The sequence below is a fragment of the Purpureocillium lilacinum genome (assembly GCF_023168085.1).
Source record: "Purpureocillium lilacinum CBS 284.36 DNA, scaffold_7, whole genome shotgun sequence".
In the NCBI taxonomy this organism is placed as follows: domain Eukaryota; kingdom Fungi; phylum Ascomycota; class Sordariomycetes; order Hypocreales; family Ophiocordycipitaceae; genus Purpureocillium; species Purpureocillium lilacinum.
In genome coordinates this window covers 193710-207222 of record NW_027072117.1, presented here as the reverse complement: position 1 = coordinate 207222, position 13513 = coordinate 193710, and the positions used below count along the sequence as shown (strand labels likewise).

The 13513-nt window shown below is 59.5% G+C and overlaps 5 protein-coding genes across 5 annotated transcripts; 1 reads left to right on the top strand and 4 right to left on the bottom strand.

Moving 5' to 3' along the window:
• Positions 1-555: 555 nt before the first annotated feature.
• On the bottom strand, positions 556-1694 carry PLICBS_008973 (polygalacturonase 1; the record flags this gene model as incomplete). The annotated part of the gene is made up of 2 exons (XM_018327722.2): positions 556-1431; positions 1488-1694. The coding sequence occupies 2 exons, from the start codon at positions 1692-1694 to the stop codon at positions 556-558; spliced, it is 1083 nt and encodes a 360-aa protein (XP_018173663.2).
• Positions 1695-4195: 2501 nt separating this feature from the next.
• Positions 4196-4663, bottom strand: PLICBS_008972 (uncharacterized protein; the record flags this gene model as incomplete). The annotated part of the gene is made up of 1 exon (XM_018327724.2): positions 4196-4663. The coding sequence occupies one exon, from the start codon at positions 4661-4663 to the stop codon at positions 4196-4198; it is 468 nt and encodes a 155-aa protein (XP_018173665.1).
• Positions 4664-5243: 580 nt separating this feature from the next.
• Positions 5244-5864, bottom strand: PLICBS_008971 (uncharacterized protein; the record flags this gene model as incomplete). Its single annotated transcript, XM_018327725.2, has 1 exon — positions 5244-5864. The coding sequence occupies one exon, from the start codon at positions 5862-5864 to the stop codon at positions 5244-5246; it is 621 nt and encodes a 206-aa protein (XP_018173666.2).
• A 1776-nt stretch (positions 5865-7640) lies between these two features.
• PLICBS_008970 (uncharacterized protein) lies at positions 7641-8322 on the top strand (the record flags this gene model as incomplete). The annotated part of the gene is made up of 2 exons (XM_018327726.2): positions 7641-7973; positions 8143-8322. The coding sequence occupies 2 exons, from the start codon at positions 7641-7643 to the stop codon at positions 8320-8322; spliced, it is 513 nt and encodes a 170-aa protein (XP_018173667.1).
• A 639-nt stretch (positions 8323-8961) lies between these two features.
• On the bottom strand, positions 8962-11078 carry PLICBS_008969 (vacuolar protein 8; the record flags this gene model as incomplete). Its single annotated transcript, XM_018327727.2, has 7 exons — positions 8962-9293; positions 9348-10097; positions 10152-10397; positions 10459-10572; positions 10719-10839; positions 10894-10979; positions 11048-11078. The coding sequence occupies 7 exons, from the start codon at positions 11076-11078 to the stop codon at positions 8962-8964; spliced, it is 1680 nt and encodes a 559-aa protein (XP_018173668.2).
• Between the last annotated feature and the right edge of the window lie 2435 nt (positions 11079-13513).

Below are 13513 nucleotides of genomic sequence, written 5' to 3'. Positions count from 1 at the left end.
CCGCTGGCGGCGGCGTGGGCGTAGCCGACGACATCTTTACATGGTCTTGTGCCATTGCGCTCACCATCCTGGGTCCGGTGCAGGAGGAGCTTGTTGCGAGGGCACGGCGTGCGCTGACGGACGAAACGTACGTGTCCGAATTGGAAGCAAGCATAACCCGCGACACGTGGTTTCCTTTTGCCCTGTGTGATTTGCGCCAACTGGCCAACACAGTGCTGGAGAAGTCCAAGAGTCTCTCTACCACTCCGTCCCTCACACCAAGCGGCTGAACGATTGAGAGGGCTTGCCACAGGGCGTTGCCGAGTGAATAAGCACCACGCAACTCATATTAGTGAGACCGGAATATATGAAACTGGCGTCTTTCGATGCATCTGTTTGTGTACACAAAAGTATATACGGTCAAAATGTTATGGCTCTGTTTTCCGCTACCATGACGAGTAAGTCGCCGTAACGATGGCGCAGATCAGCCCCTTTCACCTGGACAGCATCATCTTGCCGCTGCCATGGCTTAAGAGCTGTGTTGTTTGGAGAATTGGCCCGCCTGTTGAAAGCAGCCTACACAGACACACCAGCAGGGACTCCCTTGTTCTGCTTGGTCTTCGTGCCGCCCGTGACCTTGTTGTTGGTCCAGGTCCAGTTCTTGCACGCAGCACAGAGAATGTAGACGTTGGTGCCGCTAGACTTGACAGTGCCCGTGACCCGGTTCACAGTGAGGCCGGTGATGGGGACGCCGGCGGTAGGCGTGCCAGTAGGGGATCCGTTCTGGTAGTCCTGCTGAATGACAATGCCGTACTTGGCAATGTTTGACAGGGCGATGTTATCGTATACGATGTCGGAGACGGAACCGGTCGCGCCGGAGACAGTCTTGATGCGAACGCCGTTGTCGGAGTTGGAGATCTTGGAATTGGTGATGCGTACCCCTTTGACCACGTTGTTGGATCGGCCGCCGACCGAGCCGATAGACAGGCCGTGGCCGCCTGAGCAGTTGCCGCCAGTAAAGGTAATGTTCGTGCCCGAGTTGACGGCAAGGCAGTCGTCCTGGTTCTGCACAACGGCGCCAGAAATATACACCCCGTCCGAAGAGCCGACGTCAAACGCATCTGTATTGTGACCGCCCTTGGTGTCGCCGAGGGAGTTATCCATATGCACGTCGATGACCTCGAGGTTCTTGGCCCCGTTGATGCTGAACGCCTGAACGGGGGTGTTGAGAACGTTGAGGCCCTTGATGCGCGAATTGGTGAGCTTATGGGCGCTGAAGAACTTGGGCTTCTTCTTGCCGCCGTTGCTGCCCTTGGTATCCCACCATCGCTGTCCCTGGCAGTCGATGGAGTGGCCAGCCGCGCCCTCGACGACGATTCCCTTGCCTGAGACGTCGATCAGGGGCCCGGCCCACTCCTTGTATCCAAACGTCGTCTTTCCAGAGAAGACAACCTAGATCCCTACATTAGCGGGCCGGGACTATGGATTGCGTGCATCTCAATCCTTACATGGGTCCCGTCTTTGAGGCCTGTCAGGTCCAGCGTGGTGCCCGCCGGGACGGCAATGTTCTTGAGAGTGATGGTGGAGCAGCTGGCCTTCTGCTTGATGGCGCTCGCGGCGTCGGTGAAGGTGCAAGTGCCGCGCGGAGCGATGCTCGATGACGGTGCGGCCAGCGCAGTCGTCAACGCGCCGAGAAGAAGCAGGGAGCTAATCATGGTCAGACGGAGCTTGCGAGCGGAGTAAGAAGAAAAGTGCACGAGTGCCGAAGTAGAAGCAAAGTAGGAAATGAATGAACGTAGGCGACACAACGACGCAATGAGTGACTGTAGCGATCGACTCGGAAAACACAGCCAACGACACCAGACGGGCGGGATCTTATACGTGCCATGATGGTCAAGAAGAGCAGAGGCGGCAACTGGAGCCTCGTATCGACTTATCGCGAGCTGACATGCTCAGCTCTCCGTGTAAACCCCCACGACACACCCGTAATCTCGGCAGACCCTTGCAAACAGCGACCAAGTCGTGCGATCCCAAAGGGAGCCCAAAGGGAGCAACGGAGTTCGCCATCAAAGCCTCACCGGGCCGGATATTTTGGCGGCGTTTCAACTGCCGTACAGCTGGGCTAGCCGTTTCATGGCCCCCGAAATAGGAAAGTCGAGGATCCGCCGGGCCGGGCGCCCATCGCAAGACGGCTCCATCTCCGTGCCCACAGTGGCCCTCGACTCGGAAGACTCCCGTTTTGCCGGGAAGTGGCGGCACGGGGCCCAGCTGATGATGAGCCGGCCGAAAGAAGACGATCTGGACTCCGGATAATGTCGAATAACTAATGCCAGGAAGGCTGGCTGTGCTACCGGACCGAGACCCGCAGCTCCCTCATATTTTGTACGAGTTCGGTATGGGATTGATTTATTAGTTGGGCTCTCGCCTGAAACGACTATTGCTCGCAAGCTCGGCGTGTTGCAGCACCGAGATGGGCGTTGCAATCGCAACACTGAACTTCAAAATTCTTGCCCACGCTGCCGCAACATCGCAACACAACCTCACGGTGATGGTGGGTTTTCCGGTTCCTGGAACTCCTTGCAAGTGAAGCTTGATGCCTTGTTCTCCCACCCAGAGATGTGCTGCTTGAGATCGTGTCTCCACGCCAAGGGGCGCAACTCGCACCTGTCCCCGCTCATTCTGGGGTCACACTTCGCTCCGCAGTCGTAGCTATGGATGACGCAGTCCATGTGCTTAAAGTGTTTTTCGTGGTCGGCTCTCCGTTCCTCGAAGATGACTAACCCGTTGCGGTACAGCGGCGCCTGAAACTGCGTGCACCTGCCGATGCGGATCGAAATCTTGGGACAATCTTTCCTCATATGGCCATCCGAAAACTTCTCTACGGTGCAAAGGCGGACCTGAACAAGATAAAGGAGTGAGCAGGTGAAGCTTCCGAACGAGGCCGGCACTGGGGTAAAGAAAACAAACTTACATTCCTGTACGGGCCTTCTGGTTCTCGGTCGAGTGTCGTGACATCGGGCGTTGGCGATGCAAAAGCTGTCGCCGCAAAGGCCAGCGCGGCTAGCACGTAGGGCTTCATGATGAGTCCTCTGTAGGAGAATGGTGTGAACAGGGGCGTGGAAAGGAGAATTCGTGGCCTTGCAACTGGCAAGGGATTCCTGGGCTTGGAAGTTGTGCAACATCTCGGACCGTCAATGCGAGTCCTGGGGGCTGCCTTTGTACTTGGGGTCCTTGAACGCAATACATTGCAAACTCTGTTTGAGTGTCAGTGGCTGCAGTCCAAGTGCAATGCAGGCTGCAAATAGGGGTGATCAGATCCATGACTCTACAAGTCATCGTCACCACCTCCGAGGGCCATGCATGCCGTACAGACCGCTCATGGCCTCACACGGCCCTAACTTTGAACCGGCCTAAATCTAATTCTATGTAAGTCATCTATACATATGGAGCATTGCCGCCAGCAACGGTGAGAATTCAGGGCTTTTTTTTTTGGTCCTTGACAGAGCTCCCTGCAGCTGAGTCTCGACTAATTCGTTGCAACTTCAGCGTCCATGTACCTTTCCGTCTCCTGTAAGCAAGCGCCGGCTAAATAGTCAAGATCAGGCGCAAACCGTAAACACTGTCATGGATAAGCTTTGCACTGCAGCTGCTACTACAATAAGCTCGCTCAGCTCGAGCTTTCTCGCTCCGCAAGACTACGGGTCGCCCCGGTACCCCTTGCGGTTCCCAGCGGTGGCACGTGGCAGAGCGCATATGCGATCATCCCCTGTGCGCTACGGTGCCTCATCCGGAGGATGTTTGAAGCCAAACGTGGGCGAGTTACATTTGCCAAAAAAAAAAAATTCCGGATACAACGCGAAGGCTACAGTCCGTGCCCGAGGGTTGGGTAAAACTTTTTTCATGAAGTTACGGCTTTGCTCCGCATCAGACTCGGCACATTCTCCCCATTGAGCAGGCAGTCCGGCTGCCAGTCCGCAATTCTAGCAGTCCCCCCTCTCCAATATCACTCTCCAGTGGTCTGGATGAGTGAGTTGTCCTCCTTTGAACGCGCGCGACTCGCCGCGGTTGCACCTATCGTGTATCTCCTCGAGGACGACCGCTATGGGCTTCCACGAATCCAAGGACTTTGGCCCGGAATTCTAGCAGCGCACAAACGTCAGCAAACGGGACTTGTCGTTTCGTCAACGAGGTATGGTATGATGCATTTTTGGGAGACTCAGCCGAGTACGAGGTGCAGGGGGGCCTTCGGGGAAATTGAGGGACTTGCATCGTTGCAGAGCTTGACGGCAGTGGCCTCGCTGCAGCTAATCTGCTGGCACGCATTCGGCCCGGCCTTCATGTTGGGGCGGCCCCCATGCTTCTTGAAGCGGTCCCGGGCTTCGTAGTACCCCTTGGTGACGTAGTTTGTGAATTTGTGGCCGCACTCGACGGGGTAGCTCTTCCAGTCGTCGGGCTTGGTCGAATGCACAAAGGTCTGCTCGAAGTCTGTGATGTTGAAGTCGCCTGGCCACATGCCCTCGTCGCGCTTGCTTCTTGACGAGGAGTCGGCCACCGCCGCCGAGGGCGCGGCGTGTACGGCGGTGATGCTAGGCGTGTGTTTTCGGCTGTAGTCATTGACAACCCGTCGAAGGGGACCGAGGGCGCATGCCGTCGCTATGAAGACGCAAACACCAAATCCGCGCATTTTGAAGTGTAATAAGGCGGAACTTTTCTTTCTGGGGTGGAAGAGGTTCGAATACGATGCAGCGTGCATTTAAGTCATTGTTCGAACAGCGCTCTGCCTCTCAACTTCAATTGAAGTGCCGGTATCAAGGTGCGCACTGGCTGGCAGGGAGGTTTCAGGTTTGACTGGCAAGTATTCACACGTTTGTGGCGATGACTTCAGAAACCATTTGGACACTACATGTAGCCAGCGTGGCTTTGCGATGGCTACGGCATGGTCGATGCCCGCTCGGGATGCGTCGCGGATTGCCCAAGCGAGCTGGGCACGGGCCACGACGAGATCAGGTTTGTGTCAAGTCGGTTGAGACTCGTGTGGCATTTTCGACGAAGCTTGTATATACTAGCCGCATAACCGGCTGTTGCTCTGCAGTCGGGCGGCAGCCTCAAACACCCGTCGCTGTTGGAAGCCTTGTGTATAGACAAATGGCTCGACACACCACAGCTCACACGCCGCACATAATGAGACGAACTCCCTTGCACTCATAAAAGGGAAATCACTACCGCTTCTCTCATCACCACTGAAAAGTCACCAGACGCTCTTCTCACGCGCGGTGCCAGAACTGCACGTCGCTCCAGGTGATGCTCATGTCGCCCGTCCCGCTGTTGGTCGTGTACGCGCCAATCTTGTCGTAGAAGCTGCCACCGGGCGCGTTGTCGTCGCGAAACGCCTCCTTGCCGTTGACGTAGACGCTGAAGCGGTGGTTGTCCGCGTTGTGCACCGTGTTGATGCGGACCGAGGCGCCCACGGTGGCGACGCCCGTGGCGAGCGTCGCGCCGCCCTCGACGCTGTACAGCCGCCCGCCCTGCTCGACGGCGAGGATGAAGTACGGCCCCGCGTCGCCGTTGAACGTCTGCTTGATGGAGATGCGCGTCCCCGACATGGAGTTGATCTTGAAGGTGCCGCCGAACTGGTGCACCCCCGACGAGTAGTCGTCCTTGTAGCGCCGCTCCGCGCGCAGGTGCCCGTTGGAGCACCCGGAGCCGCTCGTGTCCCCGTTGGGCGACTTGGGGATCGAGAAGGTGAGCCCGCTCACTGTGCCTCCCGCGCACGCCTGGCTGGAGAAGCTGGGGCTGTCCTCGACCCAGTTGCCGCTCTCGACGGGCTTGCCGGCGAGGGCGAAGGCCGCGGCGCCGAGGGCGGCGAGGATGCTGGAGACGAGCATTTTTGGGAGCTTTTAGGTGGCGATGAGAGGTGGGCGGAGGTCTAGCTGTCAGACGGAACGGCAAGATGGACGTTCATCAACATGCGACGAAAGGGTCGACTTTATACTCGAACGGCCGTCCGTCATGAACCCCAACCGGCCGTCTTAGATCGCACGTTGCAATAGGCGATCAGCATCGCCAGAATCCTTCTACCAGGAGCCCTCCTCCGTATAATTTCCACCTATGACACGATCGACACCCGCACGCAACGCCGTCCCAGCGATGCGTAGCGAATGCTACCCTGCCATCGTCGCGCCGGTGTTTGCCGACCTGGCACCCCATCGCCAGGGGCCAGCATCCTTGGCCCGCGCCCAGTCCATTGGTGGAGAAACAGGGGCAGCCGCCCCCGCTGGCGACGAGCCGCTTGCCTGCCGGTGGTTGTGGTGGCTGTCTACGGTTCATGACATGGCCGCCCCGAATTTCAGGGTCGGACGAAAAAGATGAAACCGCCATGGGAGGGGAGGGGATGGGGAGGAAGTCGGTCGAGGCAGGATGCATCCATGATGCGGCCGCGCGGGTCTCGGCACAGGGCGAGAGATTCTGTGGGGTGGCTCGCTCCCGCACGCAATTGCCTCCGTGGCTGCGGAAGCTAGCCGTAGTGCTGATGAGGCCGATTTGCTTGGCCCTGCCACATGTGCGGCTCATCAAGGGTTTGCTTGGCTGACGGCGGCGACATCAGCAACGCGATCGCGGGGGGCGAGTGATGTTGCAGCTGAGCTTGTGTCTTAACTCTCAAACCACGACATTCGACGAGATGCTTTGTAAAATCGTAAGTCAGCCGCCCGGGTTCGATGGCCGCCAGCGAGGGAATGGGTTGGACAAACACCATGGAGACAGCTGTACCGCCTTTTCTGTGACCCGCGGCGAACTTTTTCCATGAACTCATCGAGTTCTCAAACGCGTGTATTCCTCTCCCTCAAGACACGCAGCTGGCCTTCGGGGCTTGCAATGTGCTTCGCTCAACTGATGAGGGTTGTCACCGAGCGCGACCGCGCTGGATGTCTGACTGCATCAGCCCCATGCACGTCGTGACCCGAGCATCGCAACAACGGCCGCGCAGTACAACAACCGGATTGCTTGTGCGACACACACAGGAGAACACACCCATGAAGGAGGGGGAGGCTCACTGTGCTCTCAGTTGATCTGGATTCAGCCAGCTCATCGATCGCAGTCCGCTTCAAACGGAAGTTCCCCGTGCCATCCCCTCATATTTTCATCGTAGAGGAATCCTCGTTCGATTCACGTAGACATGCAAATCTACATGGCACCATAGGGGCCCGTAGGCAGCTTGGCAGCAGCGTCCAAGCGGCTCACTCTTTTTGGTGGCACCCACCTGACTGACCACCCGCTGTTTGAGCTGCCAGCCAGAGCTCCGATGAAGCTGCCACGCCCGAGGTGTGTTATGTGGGGCCGCTCCCTCACCGAGCTCTCACCTTCGGTCAGCAACCGCAAAGCCTCACCTCAGCGCCCATTCACTTCTCATCCTCACCCTCATCCTCACCACCAAACACCAGCCTCACCACACAGCATCTCTACGCCGCGGCCTCTCACCATTCTTTCCCGCGCGCGACACAATGATTCCGTTGCGCGCAACGTTATAGCCCTCACCACCACCACCACCCCGCCGCCCATTAGTCTCCCCACCGCGCGCCAGCTCTCCGCGCAGCCCATCAGGGCCATCACCATCCACTCCTCACCATCACCACCAGCCGACGACACCTCCACCAACCTCAACCATGCCCTTCCTCAGCGCCGGCCACCCCCTCCGCCTCGCCCTCTCCACCCTCAAGGCCACCTGCCTCGCCCACCTCGCCTTCACGCACCTCGTCCAGCTCTCCCCCGCCAGCGGGCCCTCCATGCTGCCCACTTTCTCCGTCCACGGCGACTGGATCGCCGCCGACATGACGGCGCGCCGCGGCAAGGGCGGCAGCCTGCGCGTCGGCGACCTCGTCCTCTACAAGATCCCCATCTTCGAGTCCCAGCACGGCGTCAAGCGCCTCGTCGGGATGCCGGGGGATTACGTCTCCCTCGGCACACCTGGCGAGCAGGGCGAGGAGCAGATGATTCAGGTGCGTTGCGTTGCGTTGCGTTGCGGCTGCGTTGCGTTGTGTTTTCTGAAGTCTTTGCTTTTGTCGCTGCTTCTTCTTCTGCTTGTTGTACTTCTTCCTTTATTGCGTGGCGGTGGTGACAGGCACAGTCTCATGAACGTCCTGAGTGCTGACAGTAACATCGCCGCAGGTCCCCGAGGGCCACTGCTGGATCGTCGGCGACAACCTCCCCGCCTCGCGCGACTCGCGCCAATTCGGACCCCTCCCGCTCGCCCTCGTGCAGGGCAAGATCATCGCCAAGATCCTGCCCTGGAACGAGAGGCACTGGATCAAAAACGGTTTGGAACCGGCCTCGCCCCCCTCTTCATGACCCGGCCTGCCTTGACCTGGCCGACCCCCGTTCCCTCCTCGGGCGCGTGTACATCATGTCATATCATATCATATCCAGCCATCCCCCACGTACCATCATACACAAGGTAGCTAGCTAGCAAGCTCACCTCAGCGGCGTCCGGCGCTCAGCATTCAGGGTATATAATAAAAAAGGCCTAAACTCGTCATGGTCTAATTACAACTCTCTCATCCGCGCGTGCATGCACCCGCCTGCTGCATATTCCCTCTCCAACAAGCCAACAGAAGAATTCGACAAGAAACAGATAATGCTAGGCTAACCACGGTCATTCGCCGAAAATGCTTTGTACAAAAGAACTGTCCCTCTGCCCCTCTCGTGATGCCGCCGCGACACATGGGGCCGTCTGCGCCGGCCATCGGCCGCAACACAGACCGGGCCACTATGCGGTCGCGGCGACCCCAGACAACCTCCACGTCAAGGATAAATCGGCCGTACGAAACGAGAAAGCGGTCAATCGCGGGGGCAAGCCAGCCGCAGTCCAGTAGAACAGATTCGACGTCCAGACGCCTAAAACTCCAATGCCACGCTCGCCGTCTGGGGCTGCCTCGGCCCAAAAAGACCTCAAGAAAACCGGCTCCGACGCCATCCGCTCATTACGCCTCACCCCTCGATGTGCGCCTTGGACATGCTCTGCCCCAGCAGCTCGAGGCATCGCTGCGCCAGGTTCACCACCTCGCCTTCATCCTCCTCGTCGGATTCGGGCTCAGCCTCGACTTGTCGCTTCGCGATGTTTCGGATGTGCTCGATGATGTCGTCGGCCTTGCCGATGAGGCTGATGAGCGCCTTGTCTTCGGACTCGAATAGCTGGAGGAGCGTCCACACGGCAATGTGTTGGAAGGTGGCGTCGCCAGATTGGAGGAACCGCCCGAGGTAGCCGTGGACGCCGCCGTTGGGCTCGTTCCAGTTCTGCACAAAGATGGAGTAGTCGCCAACTGTGCCAGCATCGATTAGCATCGTCTCATAGCTTCACCGCACGGGCTGCTTACCTTTCGAGGACAAGTTGCCCAGCGCCGCAGCACTGTTGCCCTGCACCTCAATGCTAGGAGAGTGTGTAAGCGGAATCAGCACGTCGCAGACGCCGAGGTTGAGCAGATGCGACTTCAGGTCGTCACTAAGGGCGAGGACGGCGATAGCGGCCGTCATCTCCGACTGGACCGTCACTGGGACATCCAGCACCAGCTGCTTGCACTTTTGTACCGCGCCCGCGTCGAGCACGAGCGCCTTGTTCCGGTCGGAGCTGGCGGCCAGGTTGCGCAGGGTCGAGATGGCATGGCACTGGATCTCTTCGTTGTCGGTGGAGCCGAGGAGGTCGACGAGGGGTTTCAGGAAGTTGGCCTCGATGATGGGCGACTCGTTCAGGGGGTGGATCGAAATGTTGCGGATGCAAGCGACGGCTGAGAGTATCAGGGGGAGGTAGGAGGACTGGAGGAGACGAAGGAGCGGGTGCAGGCCGTTGGCGCGCACAATGTCGAGCTGGTACTTTTCGTCGGACGCGAGGTTTCGAAGGGCCAAGGCTGCCTGGCATTGGACCTTGGGAGACGACGAGTCCATCAGATTAACCAGCGACTGGACCAACTTGGGCTCAGACGAGGCGAGCTTCCTTCTGTTGTTGGCATCGACCGCGATGTTGCTCAACGCCGTCGTGCAGTAGTACTGGACGTCGACGTCGGGGGACGAGAGGAGCTGGACGAGGACCGGGATGGCGCCGGCGTTAACAAGCTGCTGCCGGTTTTCATCTATAATGGTGTCAGCACAGACCAAAGGCACCATGGCTCGAGGCTCGTGCGTACCAGAGTGTGTCATGTTGAGAAGGGCGCCCGTGGCGTTGCGCTGGACGCGCATGTCCCGGGACTTGGCCAGCCTGGTGAGGGGGCCGAGGGCGCCAGAGCGGGCGATCTTGGCCTTGTTCTCCTCGTGCGTCGCGAGGTTGGTGATGCAGCCGACGGCATTGCACTGGACCTCCACATTGGGCGAGAGCATCTGCCGGATGAGCGGCGTCAGCCCGCCCAGTTGTACGATGAGGACTTTGTTTTCGGCTGCAGGGCAAGGTCAGCATGAAAGACAATATACCACGGATCCACCTCGGAGTGTGCCTACTGTTGACAGCAAGGTTGCCCAAGGCAGCACTGGCAGCCCGTTGGACTTCAATGTCGGGGCTCTGAAGAAGAAAGAGGATCGGCTCGAGGGTATCGCGGTCGACTTCTCGGACGTCTGTAGCCTGCGTTAGCATGCGTGACGAGTAGCCTGGCAGGCAACGCTTGATTGCGCGGGTGGGTTTGATGAGCGGCGGTGGCACCATGAGGACTTCGTGGTGTGGAGACGAGCGACGGCGGGTTATGGCGAGGGCGGCGACGTACCTCGTTCAGTGATTTCGGCAAAGGTGAGACTCGCGCTCCTTTGGAGGTCGATATTTTCGGAAAAGACTAGAGTGCTCAAGGCCCGGAGTGGTTCGCCCGAGAAAAAGTCGGTCTCGCCGCGCTGGGACATGGTCAGAGTCTGAGGGGTAGCGGGACAGGGTAAATCGGTACGCACATTTTCCAGATACTGCAGCAGGTCTGCGACGGCTTCCCGCTCGCTGTCGGCGAGAACGGGCTCGTAGAGGCCATCGCGGGATCGTCCTAGAGGCAAGAGTCAGCATGATGACGAGGCCGCCGAGGGACGCGTCGGCAGGTGGGTGTCTGGTTACCTCCGCAACACGACGATTGACAGCCACCCATGGCTGGCAAATACGGCCTCGATAGCTCAAGCTCGGATGCGCGGGAGGTTGTGACGATGATGGGAGCTCTCGTGCAGCGCCAGGCGACGAAAAGTCCTGTGAGCTGGGACGGCAGCGCTCGAGCCCCAAGTCAACTCGGGCGAGTGACTCGGCGATGCTCGGCAGGGGCAAGGGTGTGCGAGGGCGATGTTCGTGGGCGTCGCGCGGCGGCGCGGCTCGGGTCGAGAACGAGGAACGCAGCCGGTAGCTCGGCCAGCGACGGGGAGCAACGGGCGTGTCGCGGCGATGGCGATGCGATGCTGCGGCCGAGGCGGCGGTGGGATGTTTTGGGATGACGGAGAGGAGGAGGAGGAGCTGCTGGCTGCGTGGGCGAACCTTGGGGTTGGGGGCAGGAGATCAAATGCAATGCGCCTGGAGTGCTGGAGTGGAGGAGGCTAGCGCGAATAGGTACGTAGCGCCCAGCAGCTCGCAGCACAGAGCTTCAATGGATCCCGTGGCTGGCTGCAAGCACCCGGACCCGTAGCCCGTGGACGGGGAGAGCCCTGGAGTGCCCAGGGCAACGAAAGCCCGGTGGTGGGCGGGTGGAGCGCCACGGCCCTGGAAGGTGCACCACAGGGCAGCCTACGGGCACGGCTTCCACCAGTGCTGACCTTGCCGTAGGCGCTGCCATCCATGGATAAGGCAGCTAGAGCCACTGACGCTAGCGCGCCTCGCCGGGGAGAGCGAGGGACCACCTCAGCCTTGAGCGCCAGTAGGTCCTCCACTGGACCCCGCCACGGCGACCGTCCCGACAGCTATCAGCGACGCCCGAAGCGATTGCAGGACGAGCCAGTGGAGGGACCGTAATAAACCACCTGGGCATGTATCCGGTAGAGGACTCCGCGCAGCGTACAAAGCACCTATGACAGAAACGAAGGGGTTATGTGTTGCATAGCGGTTAGAAACGCGCATGCAAGTCATCTCAGGCACCTACTGCGTAGATGCCTAGGTATCATCGGGGTCCTCTGCGTCGTCTCGACGTACCTGAAAAGGCTGTGGCGAGGCCTGCACAAGGCATCCATTCCACTATTATGAGTGGACACCCTTCTGTCAGGCTTGATGCCTCCACCAGCTTCCACGGAGATGGTCCCTGTGGCGCCTGTCCCAAAATCCTCCACGAGCCCACCGCGACAAGGAGGGCCCTCCATGTCGCGAGGGAAGCGCTGCGCCACGCGGCGGCGACGACGACGCGAGACCCGGCAAACAATGACGGGAGTGCCTGGTCCATGGAATGTAGCGCGCGACGGGCGGGCCGCGCAAGAGACCACCAGCATCCGGCATCGGTGCCCGGAGCAAGAGACGCGAGCGAGCTCTCTGCCGCCCAGCACCAGCGAGCGGACCGCCATGTCAAAGGGTGAGACATTGTCGATCCAGCCTGACGCCATTCGTCGGGACGGCGCATGTGACGCAGACCGGGGGGGTCGCCTCCAACATCCACTGAGGGTCATGGTGGTGGGCGACGATGATGGTGGGCAGCTTGACAAAAAGCGAAGGGGAAACAGGCAGTCGGCGCGATACTGTACGTTGAGCCACGGACCGATGTGATGAGGTATGGTTCGTATGGAGTATCAGATGCTGCGCGGCATCTCGTGTTTCTGCTTCGGCTGCCTGTTGCCTGCGCGCCTCAGCCGAGTCCCTGGGCCAACGACCGCAGCCAACAGGAGTGCTTGGTGGAAGCTGTTGCGATGCAGAGGTGCAGCCGGGCGGCGGCCAACTGTGGCTGGCGCTAGCCTCATCGGTCAGGGTGCTCCCGCTGCCAGATCTTGGAGGCGCTTCTGCTTACCCTACGCTCGGATTCAATCGCATCGAAGAGACAATGATGTACGTAGCGCAGAGGCCTGGGCATGATCCCAATAATATGGCACGCATCGATGGTACCTTTTGAGGACTTAATTATTGGCAAGTGCTATGATGGTTCTAACAGTGAGGCTGCGTGTTGGTTCAGCCGGATGGTGAAACTCATCGTGGGAAGCAACCACTTCTCTGCCGCCCACCTGTTTCGCCCGCACATTCACCAGAGGCGGGCCTGGTCTTCTGGAATGCGGATCGTTTCGGCTCGTCTTATGCGAATCAAGCGGTCTCGTTTATGGTACCGAAAGTGCCATACGGCACAGCAGCTGTTCTAGTAATTCTCCGCAGCCATGATTGCGCTCCCGTCCACAGCAGAGAGCGACTAGGAACGGATGACTCCTGCCCTTATCAGTGGGCATATTCCCTTATCGCGCTCAATTACAGTGCCCGCCCGCCTGCCAGGCCCTCCACCTCATCCTCCTATACCTCCCGGGCGGCTATCATGGCCTGCGGGCCCCTCCGGATCGATCGCCCGTCAGGCCTGTGTCGCCCGTTTCCCCCCTTCTGAGCGGAGCTGCCAACTCCCCCGCCTCCTCCCCCCCACCT